The sequence below is a fragment of the Pseudochaenichthys georgianus genome, chromosome 12 (genome assembly GCF_902827115.2).
Source record: "Pseudochaenichthys georgianus chromosome 12, fPseGeo1.2, whole genome shotgun sequence".
NCBI lineage: Eukaryota > Metazoa > Chordata > Actinopteri > Perciformes > Channichthyidae > Pseudochaenichthys > Pseudochaenichthys georgianus.
This window is the reverse complement of record NC_047514.1, coordinates 26,741,059-26,763,426: the sequence shown is the minus strand read 5'-3', so window position 1 is coordinate 26,763,426 and position 22,368 is coordinate 26,741,059. Positions and strand designations below refer to the sequence as shown.

General features: G+C 40.7%; 3 protein-coding genes and 1 long non-coding RNA gene across 10 annotated transcripts in view; 2 read left to right on the top strand and 2 right to left on the bottom strand.

Annotated features, from left to right (window-relative positions):
* Positions 1-3,679, bottom strand: part of erbin (erbb2 interacting protein) — a 73,606-nt gene extending 69,927 nt beyond the window's left edge. The window contains exon 1 of one of the 2 annotated variants that reach the window (XM_034095946.1): positions 3,034-3,679. The gene's annotated coding sequence lies outside the window, so the exon portion shown is untranslated. The remainder of the gene's footprint in view (positions 1-3,033) is intronic. The other variant, XM_034095949.1, reaches the window with a different exon arrangement.
* Positions 1,499-5,036, top strand: LOC117456192 (uncharacterized). Its single transcript, XR_004553224.2, has 2 exons — positions 1,499-1,655; positions 4,910-5,036. It is a non-coding gene; the product is annotated as an uncharacterized lncRNA (long non-coding RNA).
* Positions 4,395-11,452, bottom strand: nln (neurolysin (metallopeptidase M3 family)). 2 transcript variants are annotated; one of them, XM_034095952.2, is made up of 13 exons: positions 11,351-11,452; positions 10,566-10,816; positions 9,817-9,965; positions 9,332-9,436; positions 9,005-9,107; positions 8,766-8,926; positions 7,901-8,036; positions 7,039-7,405; positions 5,969-6,170; positions 5,689-5,875; positions 5,467-5,595; positions 5,087-5,223; positions 4,395-5,013 (listed from the first exon to the last, which is right to left on the bottom strand). In XM_034095952.2, exons 1-13 carry the CDS (start codon positions 11,368-11,370, stop codon positions 4,861-4,863), a joined length of 2,100 nt encoding a protein of 699 aa, XP_033951843.1. In that variant the 5' UTR covers positions 11,371-11,452; the 3' UTR covers positions 4,395-4,860. The 2 variants fall into 2 exon arrangements, with proteins under 2 accessions (XP_033951843.1, XP_033951842.1); XM_034095951.2 differs by having other exon boundaries at positions 11,254-11,409.
* Positions 11,444-21,318, top strand: sgtb (small glutamine rich tetratricopeptide repeat co-chaperone beta). Of its 5 annotated transcripts, none has more exons than XM_071205061.1 (12): positions 11,445-11,532; positions 13,143-13,258; positions 13,591-13,694; positions 13,996-14,071; positions 14,581-14,680; positions 14,822-14,926; positions 15,029-15,167; positions 15,286-15,348; positions 15,752-15,789; positions 15,877-15,960; positions 20,335-20,455; positions 20,561-21,318. In XM_071205061.1, the coding sequence occupies exons 2-11, from the start codon at positions 13,159-13,161 to the stop codon at positions 20,444-20,446; spliced, it is 921 nt and encodes a 306-aa protein (XP_071061162.1). In that variant the 5' UTR covers positions 11,445-11,532; positions 13,143-13,158; the 3' UTR covers positions 20,447-20,455; positions 20,561-21,318. The 5 variants fall into 5 exon arrangements, with proteins under 5 accessions (XP_033951860.1, XP_071061162.1, XP_033951859.1 ...); XM_034095965.1 differs by having other exon boundaries at positions 11,446-11,532; positions 20,539-21,318; XM_034095966.2 differs by having other exon boundaries at positions 11,461-11,532; positions 13,146-13,258; positions 20,539-21,318.
* Positions 21,319-22,368: the final 1,050 nt, after the last annotated feature.

The following is a 22,368-nucleotide window of genomic DNA, read 5'->3' as shown; positions in this document are numbered from 1 at the left end:
TGTGCAATTCTCGGCGCGAGTTGGTGCACTTTATTTTGCTTACTTTAACATCATTTTTCATGGTGAGTGGGGCTAAGCCATTTCTTGGTATGGGTGTAGCCTACCCCAGCCATACCCTGGAGCTGCCACTGATGGGATGTATGGGGCGGGCCATTCTGCACATGCGTTAAATGCGTTAAATATTTTAACACAATTCATTCAAAAAATTAATTACCGCCGTTCACGCGATAATTTTGACAGCATTAATATAAACATTTATATTATGTTTATATATATATATATATATCTATGGTTGTACCTACACTTCCTACAGTGTAACCTGAGACCAGGGCCGGCCCGTCGCCTAGGGCGCCAGATCTGTGGAGGCGCCGCGCTGACAGCTCTGGGAGAAAAAAAATGTCTTTGACCGTTGGTACTCATCCTAATTTTCGGCCTTGATGTAACACCATTTTCATCCCGGTTACACTTTTCATTTGCCCTGTACGATGGGCGCTGTAAGTGATGAAAATGGGGGATGTTGGCCTATCTGGCACCCGCAGCTCACAGCCAAAGTGCGAGTGAGCGTGGGGGCGAGCGAGGGAGAAAGGGACGGTGCACCTGTACCAGCGCTGTTGTTATTAGCATCTGGTGCTAGCTGCTCTAACGGAAGAAGATGATGTTTCTACAATGATGTGGAGGGAGAGTCCTCTCCAGTCAGACTGAGAGGCTGATAACTACAGCTCAGTGAGGTAAAGGACTCCGAGTGTTTAGATAGTTAACTTTAGTCTAAGTTATCTCAGTGGGTCTCAAACGTTTTGATCACAATTTATGTAAACACATATTTCCAAGGCACTCTTTTATAATTATTGGGATAAAACAGGTTTGAAATCATTCCAATGTATACTATAGGACAGTAAACCAGACATATCGTTTTAAACTGGAGATAAAAAAAATATGCATAAATAAAATAGTAAAATAAGATATGAATGAACAACAAAAATAAAATAAGTTACATGTATTTGTTATTGGCTATGGTAGGTTACTGGTTATGTTCACATACTTATTTGATTATTAAAATGTAAACCGATCTTTTTCATATGGGTGTTTAGAGTTGTACCCCCTAGATCTAGTCTCTAGTAATTCTGCTTAAAGTGCACCAGATTGAAGCATTTTACTTTAAAATGTTCAAACACGGTATGGCTGAGAAGGCAGATATGCTTGTTTTTCTCAACAAGAACTGTTTTTAAATGTGGGGGGGAGGTTTCCTTTAAAAGTTGGACTGTTGCACTGTTGTAGCTTCAGTGGTTCTCAGGTTAGTTACATAGCAGTGAATATAAACGGACTGATTAATGTGAATATTACTGTAAACTAACCTGTGTAAACGTTTCTCGAATAAATGTAATTTTTTTGGTGGAAGAAGCAATTTATAATTTGTTTAACCTGCCCCTCAAAGAATCGGAATTGAGAACCGGAATCGAAAGTAGAATCGGAATCGTGGAAATTCAAACGATACCCAACCCTAACTAACAGTAACAGCTGGCCACCAGCTCTCAGTTTATAGGCCTACAACCATGACAACTGTCAGCTGATAGTCTAGTCTCAGCAAGGATGGCCTTTGAAGGATGACCAGAGTGTATCTGTTTTCCTCCATGACAATGCCAGTCATCCAATTCAAGGTTTGAGATTTAAGGAAGCCTTCTCTGCATTTCAACAAGCAGGCTGGAGGAATAATGTATACATTAAATAACTAGTTTATCTTAACATGCTATATTCTCTGTTTGGCAAACATAAAACAGCCCGTCTGTCACTTTTAAGTATTAGTTTATATAAGTTTAGTTTTGGTGTATAGCCTGCACACATGTCATGCTGTCAATAGTGTGTTAAAACCACACCACAAAGCATTCACAGATGTAATTCAAATAAATGCACCTACGGGTTTCTTTCATTTTCACCGGAACGTTTTGTGCTTTATGATTTTCAGAGATTTGGTGTAATTTCCAAAACAACAGTTAATTCAAAGCAAAAAAAGTCGATAGTGATGCATGGACCTGCTTAAATTCCTAAAAAACAAACATGGAGATTAGCACCGCATCCATCTCAAATCTTAACAGGATTAAATAACATAGGAGTTAAATTGGGATAGTAATCTGATTAGTGAACTGGTGAGAAAATAAAAACGCCGAGATGTTGGGTGTAGATCTCACTAATCCCTCGTCCGTCGAAGGGCAAAGGCGCTCCGCAACAAAAGATGTGACTGCTGCTGCTGTTGTTGCAGTGCAGCTGTCCCGTTAGTGATATTGAGGAAGGCATTCAAATATACTCATATATATTGTGTTGACTAATACTTTAAATGGTACCAGATATATTAGATGTAGGCACTGAGTGGATAAGGAAGCAGTCATTGCAAACAGGCAGACATGTGACGTTACAGCTGTTAACCCAAAATACAGACAGCTGCTTACATTGCTAGTGACACTGACTACCTATTGTAAACAAACATAAACATGATTTTAATGATTGTATAACTACTTTAAAATATGGTTTTTGTGTAGACTTTTAATTTTACTGAATGAATGGGGGTTTGAATACATTACATTCGGAATGTAAACATGGCACAACATGTAACTTCCTCCAAACAAATAAAATATATAAACACAAAATATACAATATATATATATGAAACACACACAAAATACATTAATTGAAGAACAACAAGGTTGATGAAAAAAGTGCCTCTTACTTTGAAAACAGACACAAACACACACGCACCAGCTTAAACGAAAATGTTTCCCGAGATGTTTGTATTCCGGGTGATTTTGCGGCTCTGCATATTTACAGAGCTTCGTAAATTGTGCTTTGGTTGAATAGTTTTTTCGAATTCACTGAATTACTAACATAGGACTCAAGTCGGACAGCGCCAGAATGGGACCTCAACGACGCTGCGCTACGCAGCTAGCCGTAATGCTAGCATGTTGTAACCCCCCCCCCCCCCCCCCACACACACACACACACACACACACAAACACAGAAACAGTAACAAGCAAAGACTCTTACCTGAATTGCTTTCGAGTCAGCGTCTCATTCAACGATATCAGGGTTATGAGCAGGTTGTTAGTATCCAAAAAAAACGTGTCGAGAAGCGGGCATCAGCTAGCTTTGCTTGAGGTTAGTTCAATAGGGGTGTGCTAGTTAGCAGTTAGCTAATGCTGCCCCATTAAAGAGCAACTCGAAGCTGGCCCAGTTCGCACATTCTCCTCAGCAGAGCCGTGCTCAAGTTGTTTTACGTTGTCGTCCCCCACACGTAAAAGTATTCAGCTCACATAAAGACAACTAACCGAACGGGATGAAATTTGAAAAAAATGGTCCTTAATTTGTAAGATTTAATGACACGAGCATTCAAAAAAATCCAAAATGTCCACGACATTCAGCAAGGAAATACAAAAGGCAAAAATGCGAGGCGAAGCGAATCCTTTTCATGTAAAGTACGCCGCTCCCAGATGTTTTCACTCATAATTTCGTTTCCTTTTTTCTATAAAAGAGTCGAGTGAAGCTACATTGAGGCTGTTAAGAGCTAACATGGAGCGGTGGGTTTCTTCTCTGCGACCTCTGTGCCTACATGTAGGAGGAGGCTGTCCACCAGAAGTCTCCTCCAGCTGCACCGAGCCCCGCGGTGATGCTTTCACTATCTCTCCCTGACACTTTTAATGAATCCCCGTATCACCCATCCATTTGCTCGACAACATTGTCTTCCTATCTGATTAGGTTAAGGAAGGTAATCATACAGACTAGAAGCAATGGCAAATAAGACATTTTATTAAACAAACCTACAACCATAAAGGTGTTTGCACTATTTACAACAGTCTCACCAGTCATGACAGTCAAATGTACATTATTTCATTTAAAAAAAAAAAAAAAAGTATTTATCAATAGAGAAAGTGTTATCCCAACGATCAAATGTATCTTTCTTTACTATTTCGAAGTACAATTCCAGCTTATGCTATCTTGTGGCGCCCCCTGGTGTTTATATCTCCATTAATGCAGGAGAATTTTAAATAATGCAAACCTTTTTGTGATTATAAACACATTTTCTTAATCAGTTTCTTTAAATATTTCCTACAAGAGCCTAATCCCCTTTAAAGGAGGGAACTTAATGCAACACATGTATTTACACTAAGGTTTTGTAAGCAATTTTGCCCTAGTACGTGCCGTTTTGAGATCCTAGACTGCATATAAGAATCTCTGAAAGTTAACCATAGTATCCTATCACCGCCTGTGTGAATCTGTATGCTTATTCTAATACATATTTCAGTCTAATGGAAATTTGACAGGACAACACATTCAAAGATGCAATAACAAGTGTGTTCTGCATATCCACCTACATAAGCTATTGGTAATCTATACATTAAAAAAAATCATTATCAATTAAAACAATTAAGAAACAATGTATTTTTACAATGGTAACATGCAGCTGTGCACACACAACTATGCCTTTTTCACAGAAGAAATGTTCACATGTCACAGTAGAAAACAGATGGTGTTAATAATTAAATGAATGCTGACTTATTCACATGTAGCTGCTTGTTTTCATAGTCATAGGGTCATAGGTTTGTGCATGGTGTCTTTTGCTTTGGCTTACTAGGACACTTAAATATAACTAAATCATTGTAAATGTAATTATTAACACCAACATAATTGTACATGCAATCATGAGGATCCTACATGATTTACAGTTTATTTGAAAAAATGCAAGCAGGTAGAAATTATCCAGTTTTCAATACACTTCAAGAAAAGTCTTTTTTTTAAGGTGGATCTTCATACAAAAAGTACAAAAATATTAAATAGTTTGACAAAAAAACAGTTCTACAGTATATATATATCAAATTACAAAGTCTGTGTTTTCTGTGACTTAATCAGTCCTTTGCTCTGAAAGAAGGCGTCCTGGCAGGGGTCACGGCCGAGGAAGGTTTTCAGCATGTCCATGCCGTCCTCAGATCCACCAGCTTCCAGGATCACCCTTCTGTACTCTTTTCCAACCTAATAAATATATTTTAAAGTGAGATGTGTGCTTAGAAGAAAATGTATGATATATTGTAATAATCACACCTACCTTTGGATTCATAATGCCTTCCTTTTTAAAACGGCTAAAATAAATGTCCAAGGAGTAAACTTCACTCCACAGATAGCTGTAGTACTGTCCATCATATCCTCCAACCAAGTGGCTGAAACTGGCCATCATATTGGTACCTGCAGAGAACAGAGCTTTGTTATTACACAAAATACAGCCGACTTTCACAGAATCAATTAAACACAAAGAGCTTTTCTGTCCATTTTAAATGTAACAATGCAAGTATTTATCCTTATAAGAGACAATTGATAAATAAATGCTCTCAATCACTGAGAAAAATGTTAATGCATTTATTTCTCTAAATATATGCGTAATAGAAAAAATGGCCTTGCAAATCTACTGTTGCTAAAGTAACGACTGACCTGGTGTAGCAGGAACACCCAGGATGTCCTCGCAGTGCTTTGCAAACACCTCAGCTGTATCAGCATCTGGACAGCTGTGTAGGGACTGATCAACTTTACCAAGGACTACTTGGCGCAGGTTCATCAGTCCTGAAGAGGATAGAAAAGTCAGAGACCCTTGATTTCTCTATAAATGTTCGACACGTTTATTTTTTGAATGAACAGAAAACTCCAGTTTCTCACCGGTATTGGCGACTCTAGATGCAATCAGTTTGTCGAGCAGATTGTCTGGGATTGGGCTGCCGTCCTTGTAGTGGCGGGACATTCTCCTCAGAGGCTCCTTCTCCCAAACCCAGTTCTCAAGCATCTGCGACGGCACCTCCACAAAGTCTGTCTCCACCAGGGTTCCACTGAATTCTGAAAAAGTGGTCTGTAACAAACACAGGACAATCTCCATCACTTTAATTCATATACAATACTATATTAAACTCACACAAAGCTGCTGATATTCAAAGTGACCTACCTTAGAACAGATCTCATGCATAACATGACCGAATTCGTGGAAATAAGTCTCCACCTCATGGTGTTGGAGGAGGGAGGGCCAACCTTTTCTGGGCTTGGTAAAATTAGCCACCATGGCCGCTACTGGAAGCCTGCGTTTTCCATCAGGTCCCCTGCAGCCGGGCTGCAGTCCAAAGCACGCTGCATGGCCATACTTCCCCTCCCTGGTGGAAGATGAAGTTACAGTCAGACAGCAGGCTCAATCAGAGCATTAAAGGTGGGGTAGGTAAGATTCAGAAACCGGCTCGAGATACACGTTTTGTTATATTCCATAGAATGCTCTTAACATCCCGATAGCAATGGATATCTTAAGTGCTTTGACAAAAAAATGTCATCTGTGGAACCCGTAATACTGTAAAAAGTACAACCAATCCGTTTAGCCGGCATGAATGAAATATGAAGTGAAGATGAGGAGTACGTTCAGCCACAGACTCATCCCTCACCACAACGCACCAAGCGCCTCGGACAGTCCTTTGTGCCTGTAGCCATCAGGCTGCACAACAAGGGGTTAATAATGAAAAAGAAATAAATTAAATCACTGGTCGTAAATATACACTGTTTCCACAACCCATGTTAACTTGTCACTTTAACTTATTCCGCACTTTATAACTTAGATGATGACCAAATATGTATATATGCTGACAGTTATTTTACTCTTATTTTTATTTATCTCCTATTTTCATAGTCTTTTATTATTATTATCATTATTTCCTTGATTTTATGTTATTTATTATTTATTTTAGATTTTATTGATCTGTGTGAATCTTTGCTGTACTGTTTTTTTTCACACTTACTTGTTGCTGCTTTGTACAACTGAATTTCCCCTCGGGATTAATAAAGGTTCATCTTATCTTATCTTATGTTTGGATTTTAAACTGTTGGTCAGACAAATCAAGACATTTACATAGAATTGGAATGTTCACAATGGTATGACATTATATAGATGATAAAATCAATCAAAGAATCAAAAATATATCAGGACAGTAATCGCTACACTTGTTACCTGCAGTCCTACAGTGACACTTTCTTTACCTCGGATGCAAGTCCATGTAGAACTGGCCGATCTCCTCTCCAGTTTCAGTGTCCCGGGCAGAATAAAGCTTGACGTGTTCATGCCACACATTAGCGTGTTCCACCTGTGTGAACGTGAGACCCAGCAGCTCCTGGTAGATACCAAACAGTCCCTCTGTCACCACGTCAAGAGGGAAATACTCAATGAGTTTGTCTTTGTTCACAGCGAACTTGCACTGCTCCACTTGATTCATGTAGTAGGGTAGGTCCCAGGCATTGATCTGTCCATCATACTGGAAGCCCTTCATCAAGCACTCACGCTTCTTCAGTGCCAGAATATATTTCCTCTCTTTGATTCCAATGGGCTTTAGTGTTTCATAGAAGGTATCTGTAGAGTTAGAACAAAAACAAGATAAAGAAATGTGCCAAAAAGTGTCAAATCATTTCATTATTGTTTTTTTCCTATATGTCTCATTGTAAATCACAAAGTCTCAGTCCTTTCTCAGATCTGGGATCTTGTTTGTATCTAAAACAATTAAAACTACTATGAATTACTACTTTTTAAAAAGATCATCTCTCTGGTTTATATGGATTTGTAATACAACAACAAGCCACTGACAACACTCAGTCAGCCATTGTTCACTTGTGATATATGACGCTGATCATGAAGGCTACATGACACTACATAGGAGAGGCATGAAGTGCAACCTTTACAACGTTACACTCAACAGGCATGAGGTGTCTGTCTAACAGCTGAGCCCACCCATCTGTCCAATGGAGTTGATCTTTCTAATGCAGAGCGGTTAAAAGATGGTCTCGTCTTAAATGACATGTCTTTTATGTGTGCGTGTGCCTGAGCGGTGCAATGTCAAAGCTGTCATACCTAAGAAGTCAGACACATTGCCTGCATTCTTGGCCATGTTAATCTCCAGCACATAGTTCGCATGGCTAGTGTAACCGAGTAAGTCTGCAACCTTTGCCTTCAGCTGTATCAATTGTTCCAGGATGGCTGTGTTCACCTGAAATAAAAGAAAGTGGAAGAAAGAGATATGCAAATCAAACAATGGTTAACATTTAGAAAATATCTATTTCAGTCCTGGTTGATTTGGCGACAGGTGTGGTAGCAGCTGGAGTATCTGTTTACAGTGCAGCATAACAAACTCATATTGTTTTAATAAAGGATCACTCAATGGCTGGCACTCTTCCATGAGAGTTACAGCAAGGGTCTGATTTCAGGCTGCACAAGTAGCCTTCCACACGGCAGCGTCATGTGAGCAGTGTGCAACCTTTCACCTGCAACTGTGAAGGAAACGGTCCACTGAGGTCGCTTGTTATTGTTTTACATTGTGTTTCACCACTTCAATACTTTTAGTTGGCAAGCAGCAGCGGGAGATAACTGCTTTACATTAGCAGTCATTTAATACAGCTACGGCTCCTGGAGAGTGACCAGTAAACAGTACAGCAGGTATAAAGGAGATGGAATAACTAATGGATACACTAGTGCATGCATGACCTCCTCTGATACCCTTGTGTGTATGTCTGTAATTACTATTTGGGCAAGGCAACATTTTTTTTTGTATGAGAGAGTTTAGAGAGGTTATATTTTAAACTTTTAGCATAGTACTTGCAAGTGACCGCACTATTTCTGCAGGTGAACAGTATATGGATGAACTGAAGTTGAAACAGACAGTTCTTACTGGGTTCAGGGAGGTGTAGGAAGCACAGATTTGTTATCGAACTCCACTCACGTCTTTACACCTGCTGTGAAAAGCGGTCTCCATCTTCCTCCTGGTCTCAGGGTTATGACACCTCTTCATCAGCGGGAAGTAATGGGGATATTCAAGTGTCACTTTGTACCGCCCGTTTGCTGTCTTGTCCAGTCCATCGAGGAAGCTGTCAGCAAGCCCACCTTAACAGAAAGTTAACAACATCAATTGAAATGAAATCTGGCAGTCCCCCAGGCTTAGTGTATTGTGTATAGGCTTACCGAGTTCATTCTCAGAGAAAACAAGAAACGTATTGTCCTCATTCAGATTCTGGTTGAACTCGATGGAGAGTTCACATATAAGCTTGGATTTTCTTTTTATTTCCTTTAGAAAGAAAAGGAGTCATCAGGAATTATGTTTTTATATATTGTTTTCAAGTATGTGACGTGATAGTTGAAGAATTATAAGATTGGGGGGGAAAAATATAAATACAGCCAAAAATTCAAACCTAAAATTACCAAATTGCTTTCATTATACAAACTCTTCAATGCAATTGATATGGTCAAAATTAAAGTAGCTTTACTAATTAAGTCACTTATTCTTCTTACCTCTTGCATATCTTTAGACAAGTGCAGTCCTTTCCGCTTGCCCAATGTAACAAGTCTCTCTAAGAACCTCTTCTCTTCAGGTGAAAGGTTATCTTGGAGCTTGTTCTGTGAACAAATATTCACAGAAACACACATCTTATTTACTCACTTGTAATTAGGCTGCAAGTGAGCAAGCCACTCGTTCACAGAAACACATATGGCGTGGGCTTCCACGGAAAAGATCAGATTCAATGACTGTCCCATGCTAAAAGAGAACCAGTGGCGGAGTCAAATAAGGTTACTGTCTACACACTTCAGGCCTTGCCGATTTGTCATTGGCATAGCTACTTGGATAAATGCACCAACCCCTCAACGAGCTTCAAAATCCATGTATTTGACCGTTAACAATACTTTAACACGATTATCGAGTTGACCGGGGGTTTTCCTAACCTCACTCCCCTCATGTCGTGATGTGTATGTTCAAGTGGATGTGATATGAGGCGTACCTGCAGCGCTGTGATTCGCTGGAAAACATCTTCCCTCATACTAATCTCCACGTCAAACTCAGACAGTTTCTTGTCGGCCTCTGTGCTCGCTGCCCGAACCTCTTTAGAAGGACACACGTACTGGGGGAAATCAAGCACATGGAGCGATGCTAAGGGAACAGACACAAAGACAGCATTAACATTGTGCCAGATAGGAACATGCATGAAGTAACCCATTCTGTTTGTAAAATGTAATCTTCTTAAATGCTTTATGTGAGGGACTGCGGATGGAAATGAGCTCAAAGCTGGCACTGTTACGCTTGACACATTTGAATGTTTTAAGTGTTCATTACTGTGCATGCCAAATAAACGATTACAAAATAAAATAAATGAAATATGTTATTACATGTATTTTTTGGTCAAAAGATCCCATTAAAAGACCAAATCCACACTTTCACACCCACTATGTTTTCAAGCTGAAAATCGAAACCTTCAAAAATCTGAAAAATAAATGATTGTGTGTTTGTCTGGGACTATTTTCAGCTGGGGTATAATACAAATGTAGTGCTATAGTTAATACGTAGATGCACAGTATATGGGACTGAAGTAGGCTACTTTAGTTCATGGTAATAATGCAAAGTGTCACGTCGTTTAACAATGAGGCCCATTTATGTGTTATAGCTTAAGGACAACAATGGAGCATATTGGCACACGGTTCTTATTAACAGGAAACATGTACATTACCACCAGATGTATACCTCAACACTTACATGCATAATCCAGCTTGGCATGAGCCAAGGCTTTCAGGGTGTTTTCAACTGAAACATGTTCTATCTTTAGAGACCCGATGTCATCATAGACAGCTTTTACTCTGTTTATCAAGCCGTCTGTAGCGGTCCGGATATCATCCGGGGTCAGGTCCCATCTCAAAGCGTGGCTCTTATTTCCTGCCAGGGAGCAGTCTCTGGCAGATATCACAGATCCATTCTGGATGGTGGTTCTCAGCAGAGGATTGGAGACGCTGTAAAACATTAGACATCTCAGTTTACTACGACTTTGAATCAGAATTAGAGTTCAGATTTAAAATGTAACAGGTGGCACAAGGCCACTGGAAGCAGTTCATTCAAGGTCACACTTGAAACGTCCTCTGCATTTTTTCCATGCTAAGAGGGGGCATTTCCCCACTCAGGGTAGAGTTTCATAGCATGACAGCGGAAGCCTTTCAAAACAAGATCGTAAATAGTAAGGGCTGCAGCTGTGACAAACCTCTGCTAAGACTTATAAACATTTCAGCGCTTTCCTTTAAAGAGCAGGAGTAAATGGAACATTATTTTACCATCCTTTTGACTATGATTAACAGGTGGTAGGCTAAATTAAATAACAGCAAACATATAGTAAGTTAATGAAGCAAATCACACTGGTGTTAAATGAACAATCTTAACATATGCAGAATCATACCTGTACAGCGCGCGGCACACTATAACTCTTAACGCACACATGCCAACGGTTCATGCGTTCTCCGTGCAAACAAAAAGCCCCTTTCTGTTCCTCTTACTGTGGCTCAGTCCAAACCATTCTGTGCAGGGACAGAGAGAGCAGCAGCAGCAGGCACCCTCTCCTCTGAAATGTGGAAAAGGCTCCTTATTTCCGCTTTTAAGGCGCATGCGCAGAAGATGCGATCAAATCCGACACAGGTCCTCATGACGCGGCGGCACAGACAGCTGGATACGAGCTCAGGTAGGTGGGTGGGGGGTTCCGAGTGGCATCCTTTGACACAATGTTATTTATAAATGTGATTTATAGTGCTACGTAGGTGACTTGAGGTCCTTTCCTCCCTCTCCTCCTGCATGTGTTGCTGCCCTGACAGCAGGTTGTGATTGTTTCAGCCTCACAATCGGCACAGTGGCGATCAGCGGATATTATACTGAAGACAGGCTTTATGACAAACAGCTGCATGCGCCAGTGGTTGTGTTTTCTCGAATGCATTGGATTTAGGCTATTCAATAATAATGCTTGCATAATGAATAAAAACACACATCGTCTCCTATGATGGTATTACACCACAGCCTCCGCATCACTGCATGTCCGTGTGTCAGTCTGGTGGCAACACACTGAGGAGGAGTGGCTGAGCCCGACTATATCAGCCTAGCAACGCATATGGCATCAGTGTTTGTTTGTTTGTTTGTTTGTGTCTGCGATGTATTTTCCTCATAGAGTCTGTTTACATGTTGGTTGCTGAGCCAATCTCTGTTGAACTGCTTCGGTCAGACAGATGAAAAACGGCCATCTTTGTAATGGAGCAATCTTTTGTTGTTGTTGGTGTGTATAGTATACAATAATAATTTAGCTCTCATCCACCTCTGAGTTGTCTTGGAAACAAGAACCATGCACCGACAGCATCATTTCTTATTTTGCCGGAGTTAATAGAATAACTAAATCAACCTGTTAGCAGCAGGACCCGGGGCAACAATCTGCTATTGAGCCACTATGGTGGTCATTTCATTTTAGTGAGCAGTGGGTGTAAACCATAGACTGGTGTACACACAGAGCTCCTTGCTCCCCTGCAGGGTTCACATTAGTCCATGTGTTATGCAAACTTCTTACTGCAATTTATTAATAACCAACAATCATTTGAGTTGTAGTGAATCTTGAAGATTCTTTTGAGGCCTATGTTAATGACTATAACAACATAACCCAACACTGTGTACGAGTTGGTTGGGATTTGACACAATTCAACAAACCATAAAAAACCCATCGGCCTATTTCAGCACCACATAACATATATCAGGATTGTGCAGGTCTGACTATGACATAATGTACCTTGATCAATAATGGAAACCTGTGACTTAGAGAAGGGATCATTTCCGATCCAAAGATCAGTCACTGAGAGCACACCTGTGCATATTCAGAGAGAAATGTGAACCTGTTTATCAAACTAGTATAATATGCAAAAAGGGTATGGAACATGAGTTTGAAATAATTGATCATGACATGTATTTGTTGCTGGGTTAGGGTTGATAGGGTTTGGATTAGGGTTAGTGAATATTAAGAATCTCAATCGAGATATTGAAGACATTTATTAACTTAAACCCACAAATATCTAGCAGGTGCTCATTGACAAATCGACCCAGTATCGATTGTGTATCTGACTGTGAGGTTTACTATAGAGATAACTTCTGTTGACCCTGGATGTTTGCATCGGACCAACAGTTTAACCATAAGTTTATCTTGCATTATTTATCATGTGGCAACTTTTAGCTATTCATTACCATGTGTTTATGAATAAATACAGTCATTCTTTTGTGGCTGTCTCTTCTGTTCCATCCCAAACAACGTCTTGTGTGCAGCAGTTTCCAGATAAAAATGGCAGTGGAGAAGCGTCTGGCATTCTCTATTGTGCAGTTCCTCCGAGATCAAACGCATCAGGGCGCTTTGAATTCTGATGAGCAGGAGAGCCTCGAAGGTAAGCCAACTCGCTGTGCATCTACACTTCACACATATAGGACAACATGCTTCAGCTTTCAGCAGAGTAATGCTTTTATCTCACTATCCTTATAAAGCGAGAACAAAAGATAAAGAATCCCACTAGACTGGGAATTAGGGCATGGTGTTCAGTACATGTGGTGGTGTGTTTCATCCTATATGAACAGATAGAAACATGTCTCCCTCTGAATGAGCAGCCGAGCTCTGACTCACCATCTCACCAGACAAATGCTGTGAAGACCAATTGTTTGGCTGGCAACTTAACATCTCACAAATGTTATTTATCCGGTCAACATCTTTCTGTGAATGCAGTTGCCATCCAGTGTTTGGAGACGACCTTTAAGATCGGCTCCAGTGACTCCCACCTCGCTGCGCCACAGCCTCTGACAGAGATATTCCTCAACTCCCTGCTTAAGGTGGGTGATGCACCATCCATGCTTTAACATGGTACGATATGTCATCATTATGTATGGCACATACAAACTCAAAGTCAACACGAAGCCTTTCTTATGGCAGACATACTGTATATCGTCAATATCACTGTTACTACATCTTTATTTAAGGAGTGCTGGCTCACTGCCATTAGGTAATGGCCAGCATATAGACATCCTTAATACAATGACTTACACCTGCTTTCCCTCCTGTGAAGGTCAACATCTCTTCATTCAGTCACTATTCACTTAGAAGTAATGACTCTTTTATTTGACATTTACTCAGAATGACAATATTACCATACCAGAGACGTCCCCATCTCCAGAAGACATTGAGAGAGCGGAGCAACTTAAAAATGAAGGTAAAGTCAAACGTTAATTGTTACTATAACTCAACTAAAACTTTGCATTCCTCTGTAGCCTTCCTGGCAGCACCACAAAGTGCTTGTGCTCTGTTAAACTAAAATCATACAGAAGCGGTTACTAGGTAACTAGAAGATAAATATAGAGACAGTATGCCTGTAAATGAGATTCTGACGATATCCATGACAACATTGAGACCTTTACCATGAATATATCTTAATGTTGATATCACGTTCATCCCGATATCAATTATTATGTGTACATCAATTGTTGACACATTTGCATCATCTATTTAATAAAGCCATGACAAAAAGCAAAACTATGATGCTTCGATTATAACTTTGGCAAAAAATGCAATTATTATTATTATTATTATATATGTAATATTTTTCACTTTTTTTTTTCACTTTTCATTTTTTTTTTTTTTTACTTTTCATTTTTCAAATGAGGGTGCATAACGACTCAACATTTTTATTCCAACCCTAACCCCTACCCATTTTATTTTCAGGAAACAACCACATGAAAGAAGAGAACTACAGATGTGCAGTGGAGTGCTACACAAAGGCCATTGACCTGGACCTGAGAAACGCTGTGTACTACTGCAACAGGTCTTTACAACTGCAAGCAACAGGATGTACTGTCAATGTTCTCCACCTAAATGTTCTCCACCTAAATCCTTTCCTTGTGTTATGTATGTACAACGCACAGTTATAAAGTTAAGCATGGGGTCTGAATGTACCCCTCTGCAGGGCGGCGGCTCACAGTAAACTGGGAAACTACACAGAGGCAACTGGTGACTGCGAGAGAGCCATTGGGATTGATCCTACCTACAGCAAAGCGTACGGGAGGATGGGGTGAGTTTCATGTTAGAAAAACCCTTGTTTTAATAACGCCTGTCTCATTGATATTCCAAGGTCTGAGAAAATGCGGTCTGTGTCTTTATTTTGTGGCTGCAGTCTGGCTCTGACAGCCATGAACAAGTATCCAGAGGCAATCTCCTTCTTCAAGAAAGCTTTGGTATTAGATCCAGATAATGATACCTATAAATCCAACCTGAAGATAGCGGAGCAGAAGCAGAAAGAAGCAAGCAGCCCAGTGAGTAAAAGCAAGCTGTCTTTACCTCGTTTCATTATGTAACATTAGTTATATCCCATCAAAGCTCACATACATATCAGAGCCATGTTTATTTTGAGCTTTTGAATGTGTGCCACAGATAGCTGCTGGATTGGGTTTCGACATGGCTAGTTTAATCAACAACCCTGCCTTCATCAGCATGGTGAGTCTGAATGTATGCACTGCACATAAAGCCTGAGAGGTTAGCGCTGTTTAGCAAACATGTGTCCTGGAGACAGGTGTTGTATGCTTGTGTTGTCTCTGTGAAGGTTAGACCAGATTCTTTTATCCTAATTAGCCCCATGAGTGATAGTTAGCCCATGAATCAACCGGATTATTGTGGAGGCGAGAGCACAGTGCCTGGGTTTCTGACAGTGCGGACTCGTTAAACGATGACACAAGGGAACGTCTGCCAGGACAAGAACGCTTCTACAAGCATACCAGAGTTTACTGCAGCAACAATGACAACATACATCTAAATCATCTGTCCGTATAAACAGCACTAGATAATCAGAAATGAATCGTCCTTTTAATATATCCATGAAAAACTTGATTGTTGTCCACAGGCTGCAAGCGTGATGCAGAACCAACAAGTGCAACAGCTGTGAGTGTCAGAATGAATTGTTGCCTTCAGAGTAAAGTGCAGAAGAAGCATGCTTTGACTGCCTGTCTCTGTGTCTCTGGGGGTCAGTATGTCAGGAATGATGTCGAATGCAGTCGGGGGTCCTGCAGCAGGAGTCGGGGGACTGTCGGACATCTCCAGTTTGATAGAAGCGTAAGTACATAGAAATAGATGAAAATACTTTTGCTTGTTTATTATTAACTGTCGAGAGTTTTGAATGAGTTCAGCATATTTAAATATAAGACAAAATGTTACAGTCTGTACGACAAATAGCCTATAAAACCACAGGAATCCATTTAAATGGTTCCAGTCTAGTCTAACTATCTACTGGCAACATTTTTACATGTGTGGTACAATCCTGAGAGTGATATAGATCTGCTCATCTAACTCTTGACAATAAAAACAATGTGAACATTTCTGAAACAATGTCATATGAATATCTGATTCCAACGGGGCATGCTGCCCACTGAGGCTCAAAGCCAGTTTGTGGTGTTAGAGTACTTTTATCAGCAGCATCAAGTGAAATGTGATGCAGGAGCAATGCACCTCAACAACCATTTTCCAAAACGACCTTATACACGTTGGTGGAGGCTAAAACAGAATGTAATAACTCCCTAAATTGAGGTGACATGTTCAGACCACAAACCCCTTAGATCAGGGGTGTCAAACTCAATTTCATCGCGGGCCACATCAGCATTATGGTTGCACTCAAAGGGCCGGTTGTAACTTTAAGACTATATAAAAATACATATATAAATATATCATATATATAAAATAATGTATTATATTACATCATTGTCTCTACATTGGATTATTATCTGATAGGATAATAACTTCATAATTAACTACGTCTGAAAGCAGAAGTCTAGGGCAAATAATTGCAAGTCTCTTCAGTGCGTATGTCCCAAAATGATTTAAAAAGAAAAGCCAAATTCTGGAGAAAAAATAAATAGAAGTGACATTTTGAAATAAAAATCTAATTCTGAGAAAAAGGAATTCTATGAAAAAATGCATATTTTGAAGAAAAAAAGGCAAATTCTGAGAAAAAAAAGTCATATTTGAGATGCATTGTGGGACATGTAGTTTATGGGCAACATGCTTCTGTAGCATGTAACCGTATAATAAACATATTATATTCTTTGCAAGTTCTTGTGGGGCCACATAAAAGGAAGTCGCGGGCCGAATGTGGCCCCCGGGCCTTGAGTTTGACACCCCTGAGAAGCAGTGGCTCTGTTGATAGTATCACGTAGCCCAGCGTCAGAATACTTTGACTTTTGTCAACAAGGTGAGGAAATAAGGCGTTTATCAAAAAGGAATTTCTTCTACTGCATATTAAAAACTAAGATATTTCTCATCTTGCTTTTTGTAAGCTATTGTACGGTGGCCCTGAAGTGCAAGTGCAAGTACACCACAGCATTTCACAAAACACCACAGCATTTCACAAAACACCACAGCATTTCACAAAACACCACAGCATTTCACAAAACACCACAGCATTTCACATTGGACGGAAAGGGTATTCCTCGGAGAACACTTCTTGTTTGTGATTGGACAGAGCCAGCCAGAGAAGCACTGCTGTGATTGGTTGTTTTTGCTGCCAGTCAAGAAATGACGCTTCGTGATTGGTCAACACCCGACAGCCAAATATGTCCCAACCATGGTCCCACAACGTATGATCCCATTCCCAACACATCAGCCGTTAGCACACACTCAGAGCTCACAGCTCCTCATATCTGTTCAGAAACTGGACAAAAGTTAAACATGTACAAACCACAGACTGTCTGTGTCATGGCGAATACAGTCGCTGCTTTATTTATGTCTGTATGACGTTGTTGTGAGTGTGGACGGAGCAGCTACAGGTTAGTTTAGCCTGATGGATCCGATTCAGAAAACACGCATTTTAAAAGCTTTTCGCCTGCCGTCTTGTCTGCAGACTTGTCAAAGCGTTAATTCATGGTTTTTACTAACTGTTATCAGTATGTAGTTACTTCGGCATCACTTTGAAACGTGTATTACAATTAAATCACGGTCAAATATGTTCACTTTGTTGTAGGATTTACATGGAGATACGCCCCGTCCCCTCTCCAGCGCCTCTTGTTTGAATGACAGCATTGACAGGAGCAAACACAGCTGACAGCCGCGGTGAAACTCGAGCGATTAGAGCAGGGGTCTCCAACCTTTCTCCACCTGAGAGCTACTTTGAAAAAATGAAAGTGGCCAAGAGCTACTTGCATCGCATCGCTTACATTTATTCACATAGCACTCATCAGTTGAATTAAGCTACTTTTGTGTGAAATTGCAATACCTAAAGCTTATCTTAAATCTTAACTTCACATCAAGGTCCAAGAAAACGACAATTTCTCACATATTAATATGGACAACATAGTAAGTACATCACTGAAGATTCACATACATGTCCAAGAGCAGATTACAATGTCTTCACTTCTTCTTATGGCCCACATAGTAAATACATCGCCTTAATCACCACCTTGCAAGCATCTTATGGCACGTGTGTAAAATAAGTGCATTCACTCTTTTTTACAGTCAGTGAGATGACTGGCGCTGCATGGAGTCCACCATACAGGTGTATGCTGGACCCACTTAGGTTCACTCTAATAGTCATTTACATGTTCATCAGTCGGTCTTGTTCTGTATTTTGATTTCATTCATGCCAGAAAAAGCTGCTTCACAAAGGGATGTATACAGAACCAAATAAAGCAGACATGTTCAGTGCTGCTTGGTGAATGTTCTTATAGTTTTCTGGGCGTACAAGGCTCCAGAAATGTTGTGAGTTTTGCTGAGACTTAAGATGAACATGATTTTGGAGATGTATAACCTCCATCTCCATCTCCACAGGATTGACACTGAACAGTGCAGCCATCTTTTCTTCTTCTTCGTGTTGACATGAAATTATAAACCATAATTAATCAATTGTATAGGTCTAGCCTCCCTATATCTGTGTGTGACATTTTTCCATCCTCAAAAACAAAAAACTAATACTTCTGCGGTCGAGCTGCAGCTTCAAGCAACGGTCTTCTGTTGAATGAGGCATCACACACAGGACTTAAGTCTGAACACAGCAGACAACAGGAGTATTTACAACAGCATTATAAAAACAAAAATAGTGCATGTGGGTGCACACTTACATTCTCTGTCTTACTGTGACATGAATCCCATGAATGTATGAGATTAAGTTAGCTTCATCTTCTCAATCAGTGATTAAGTGAATAATAAAGTTTCTATCGGGTCACTCACTGTCAGCCTGTCACTCTTATTAGTAGTTATTTTTCAGGAGGGGGCGGGGTTTGGAGGAACGGAGAGGAGACGGTGATCGCGGAAGCTTTCCTCCTGCCTTCACAAACTTTACACGCGTATTTATCAACTGAAAATAGCAAGAGGACATTCATACTCTGCAATCCAAGACTTGATTGAAGCCACCAAAAACCTGACATTACGATAACGAGTGTTTTTCAAAAACACAAATCCCTCCCTCTGTGTCTCTGAGCTGCAGCGACAGGGCCTGATTCAGAGCGGGTCATTCTGCTGTTGGTTCTGGACTGGTGCTGCTGGAGAAAGCAGACTGCTCCATGTGTGGTGTCGCTGTGCCGCTGTCACATCTGCTCCTTGATCTCTGCGTCACGGACCAATTTTATATTTGTGTGACAGAAACAATTCTAAAATAAAAACACTTTATTGTCCGGCCGCGGCCGAAAAATCAAGAAGCAACGTTACTACGCTATAATCGATAATCGAGCAACGTTACTACGCTATAATCGATAATCGAGTGGCGAGCTACTGAAAAGCTGCCCGCGAGCTACCGGTAGCTCGCGATCGACGTGTTGGAGACCCCTGGATTAGAGCGATGCGAATATTGGGTGGTCTACCATAGTATTACATGGAGATAAGCCCCTTAAAAACCATGAGTTAATAAAGCATTAATTATGTATTTACTCTTGTCATTCAAACAAGACGCTGGAGAGGGGGCGGGCCGTATCTCCATGTAAATCCTATCGGAATCGGATCCATCAGGCTAAACTAACCTGTAGCTGCTCCGTCCACATTCACAACAACGTCATACAGACATAAATAAAGCAGCGACTGTATTCACCATGACACAGACAGTCTGTGGTTTGTACATGTTTAACTTTTGTCCAGTTTCTGAACAGATATGAGGAGCTGTGAGCTCTGAATGTGTGCTAACAGCTAACGGCTGATGTGTTGGGCTAATCACGAAGCGTAATTTCTTGACTGGCAGCAAAAACAACCAATCACAGCAGTGCTTCTCTGGCTGGCTCTGTCCAATCACAAACAAGAAGTGTTCTCCCTAAAGGAATACCCTTTCCGTCCAATGTGAAATGCTGCGGCGTTTTCTGAAATGCTGTGGTGTTTTGTGAAATGCTGTGGTGTTTTCTGAAATGCTGTAGTGTTTTGTGAAATGCTGTGGTGTTTTCTGAAATGCTGTGGTGTCTTGCACTTCAGGGCCACCGTACTATTGTTTTAAACACAGTTCTCTGGTTGTTCTGTCAGGGGTCAACAGTTTGCGCAGCAGATCCAGCAGCAGAACCCCGAGCTGATCGAGCAGCTGAGGAACCACATCCGCAGCCGCTCGTTCAGCGGCAGCGCGGAGGACCACTCCTGATCTGATAAGGTCTTTATACTTTTAAACCAAATATTAGATGCCCGTATATAAATATATATACATCATTAACATGTATTATTTTTATATTCCAGTCTCACATTTTTTTCCTCCAAGGAAGGGCAACCATATGGCGCGATTACAATCTCTACACCCATTTCTTGAAATCAAATCCCCGGCACAGCTGGAACGAAGAGACAAGGATCGGGTTGAAGACACTTTACTGTGAATACAAACTCTGAGGCGGAGAGAGGTGAAGACCTAGAGACTGGACCATGAAATGAAGCATCCTATACATGAAGGGCAACACACACTTGAAACACTTAATCATAAAAAGAGCCAAGAAGCTTGCTTTTACATCCTGCTGAAATTGTGTTTTATATGTGCTGAAAATACTGCCCGCTTCATGTTATGAGTTAGGGACCATTCTGTTTATTCATGATACTTAGAGAGTAGGGAGGACTGCAGGAAACATTCAGCGTTTGTTCATAGAAAAACACTCCAGGTTTATATTGCATCCAGTTCAATATTATTTTTGTAGACAGCATATCGGCTCTACTTGTGTATTGAAAACACGTTGGACTCACATCACTGCTTTTCAACGAGTAGCCTGCTACTTAACTGTTGATTAAGACAACAATGTCATTGTATAGCAGTGTTTGCAGCCTGCATTATGTTGTTATTGCACTTTAGCAAAGAATAAATATACCCCCTTTAAGCATATTGAATTGTTCATTAACTAGAGTACTAAGATTGATCATTTTGCATGCTCTTAAATCTGATATTTGAGATCAGATGCTTTATGGAAACAAATAGGTAGGCTAGGGCAGCACAATGTTTTGTCCAAAACATGTGAATAAATGTCTTGAAATTCAGCGTGCTTTTTTGTCAACCTGATCTCACCAGAATGCGTGACTCCACCACGACTCCTTAACACCGCATTGCGTGGTGGTGTCACGAACTTTGTTACATTTGCGTGTCGGCACCACGCAAACAACCCCAATAGCCGCGTTCACACTGCGGTACTTTTCCCACAAAGGTTCATGCGAACTTAGTTCATGCTCGCGTTCACACCAAAAAGAGCCGGTACTAAAAGTAGTTCATGCGAACCTTTTAATCCCCTCGAAAGTCCCTGCTAGAAAGCAGGGACTTTCGAGCGGCTCTTTTTTGAGAAAAGAGCTATATTTCTGATTGGCTGGGCGAATTGCAAACCACGCCCCGTAAAACTCCCAAAAAGTTTTGTGAAGCCGCCATTTTATTATCCTCGCATTAGCATTAGCCCAGCGCAGAAACGCAGAGAGACTAACTTATGGCAACACAAAATAAAACATGGGAGCGGTGGAGATGAGGAGGTGTCGGCGTTCTGGCGATTTACTCGGAAGGCTTCAGTAGAAGCTGCTGGGACTCCCAGCAGCTTCTACTGAAGCCAGTCCCCAACTCCGGGGACTTCCGGCCGGGGACTTTGGGCGGCAGTATACGCCGTGAAGTGGGTTGCGGCCTGCCAGTAAACCCAAAGCAGAAGAAGAAGAAGTGACGTCAGCGGCTTCATTTGCCTAATCCACCCCCAGGGACTTTTTCTGATGTGAACGCGATCTGTACTTAGTTCATGCGAACTAAAGAGTTCGCATGAACCTTTGTGGGAAAAATACCGCAGTGTGAACGCGGGTATAGTAAAGTGAATGAGGCTCCTTTGTCGTGGTGCACACACGCATTTCTACAACGTCCCGCAGTGAGCTTTTATTCTATACAACGTTTTTAAAATCTACTTTATAGCTTGTAGTAACTCACGGGAGGCTTCTTTTATTTTATTTGTATTCATAATCATTTTTATTTTTCGACAGAATGTATTATGGTGCATTAGTTACGATTTTTTGTTCTCAAAAAACTGCATTGTGTGTAATACAACTGTGATTTGTATTAAATTA

Bases quoted from the DNA above. Each gene is read 5' to 3' on its own strand.
- nln (XM_034095951.2), bottom strand. From the start codon at position 11,294: ATGTGTGCGTTAAGAGTTATAGTGTGCCGCGCGCTGTACAG. The intron at 10,817-11,253 runs GTATGATTCTGC...AATGTTTTACAG, and splicing joins GTGTGCCGCGCGCTGTACAG to CGTCTCCAATCCTCTGCTGA. The intron at 9,966-10,565 runs GTAAGTGTTGAG...CTGTTCCCTTAG, and splicing joins TGCCAAGCTGGATTATGCAT to CATCGCTCCATGTGCTTGAT.
- sgtb (XM_071205061.1), top strand. From the start codon at position 13,159: ATGGCAGTGGAGAAGCGTCTGGCATTCTCTATTGTGCAGTTCCTCCGA. The intron at 13,695-13,995 runs GTGGGTGATGCA...ACATTTACTCAG, and splicing joins TCCTCAACTCCCTGCTTAAG to AATGACAATATTACCATACC. The intron at 15,790-15,876 runs GTGAGTGTCAGA...TCTGGGGGTCAG, and splicing joins AACCAACAAGTGCAACAGCT to TATGTCAGGAATGATGTCGA.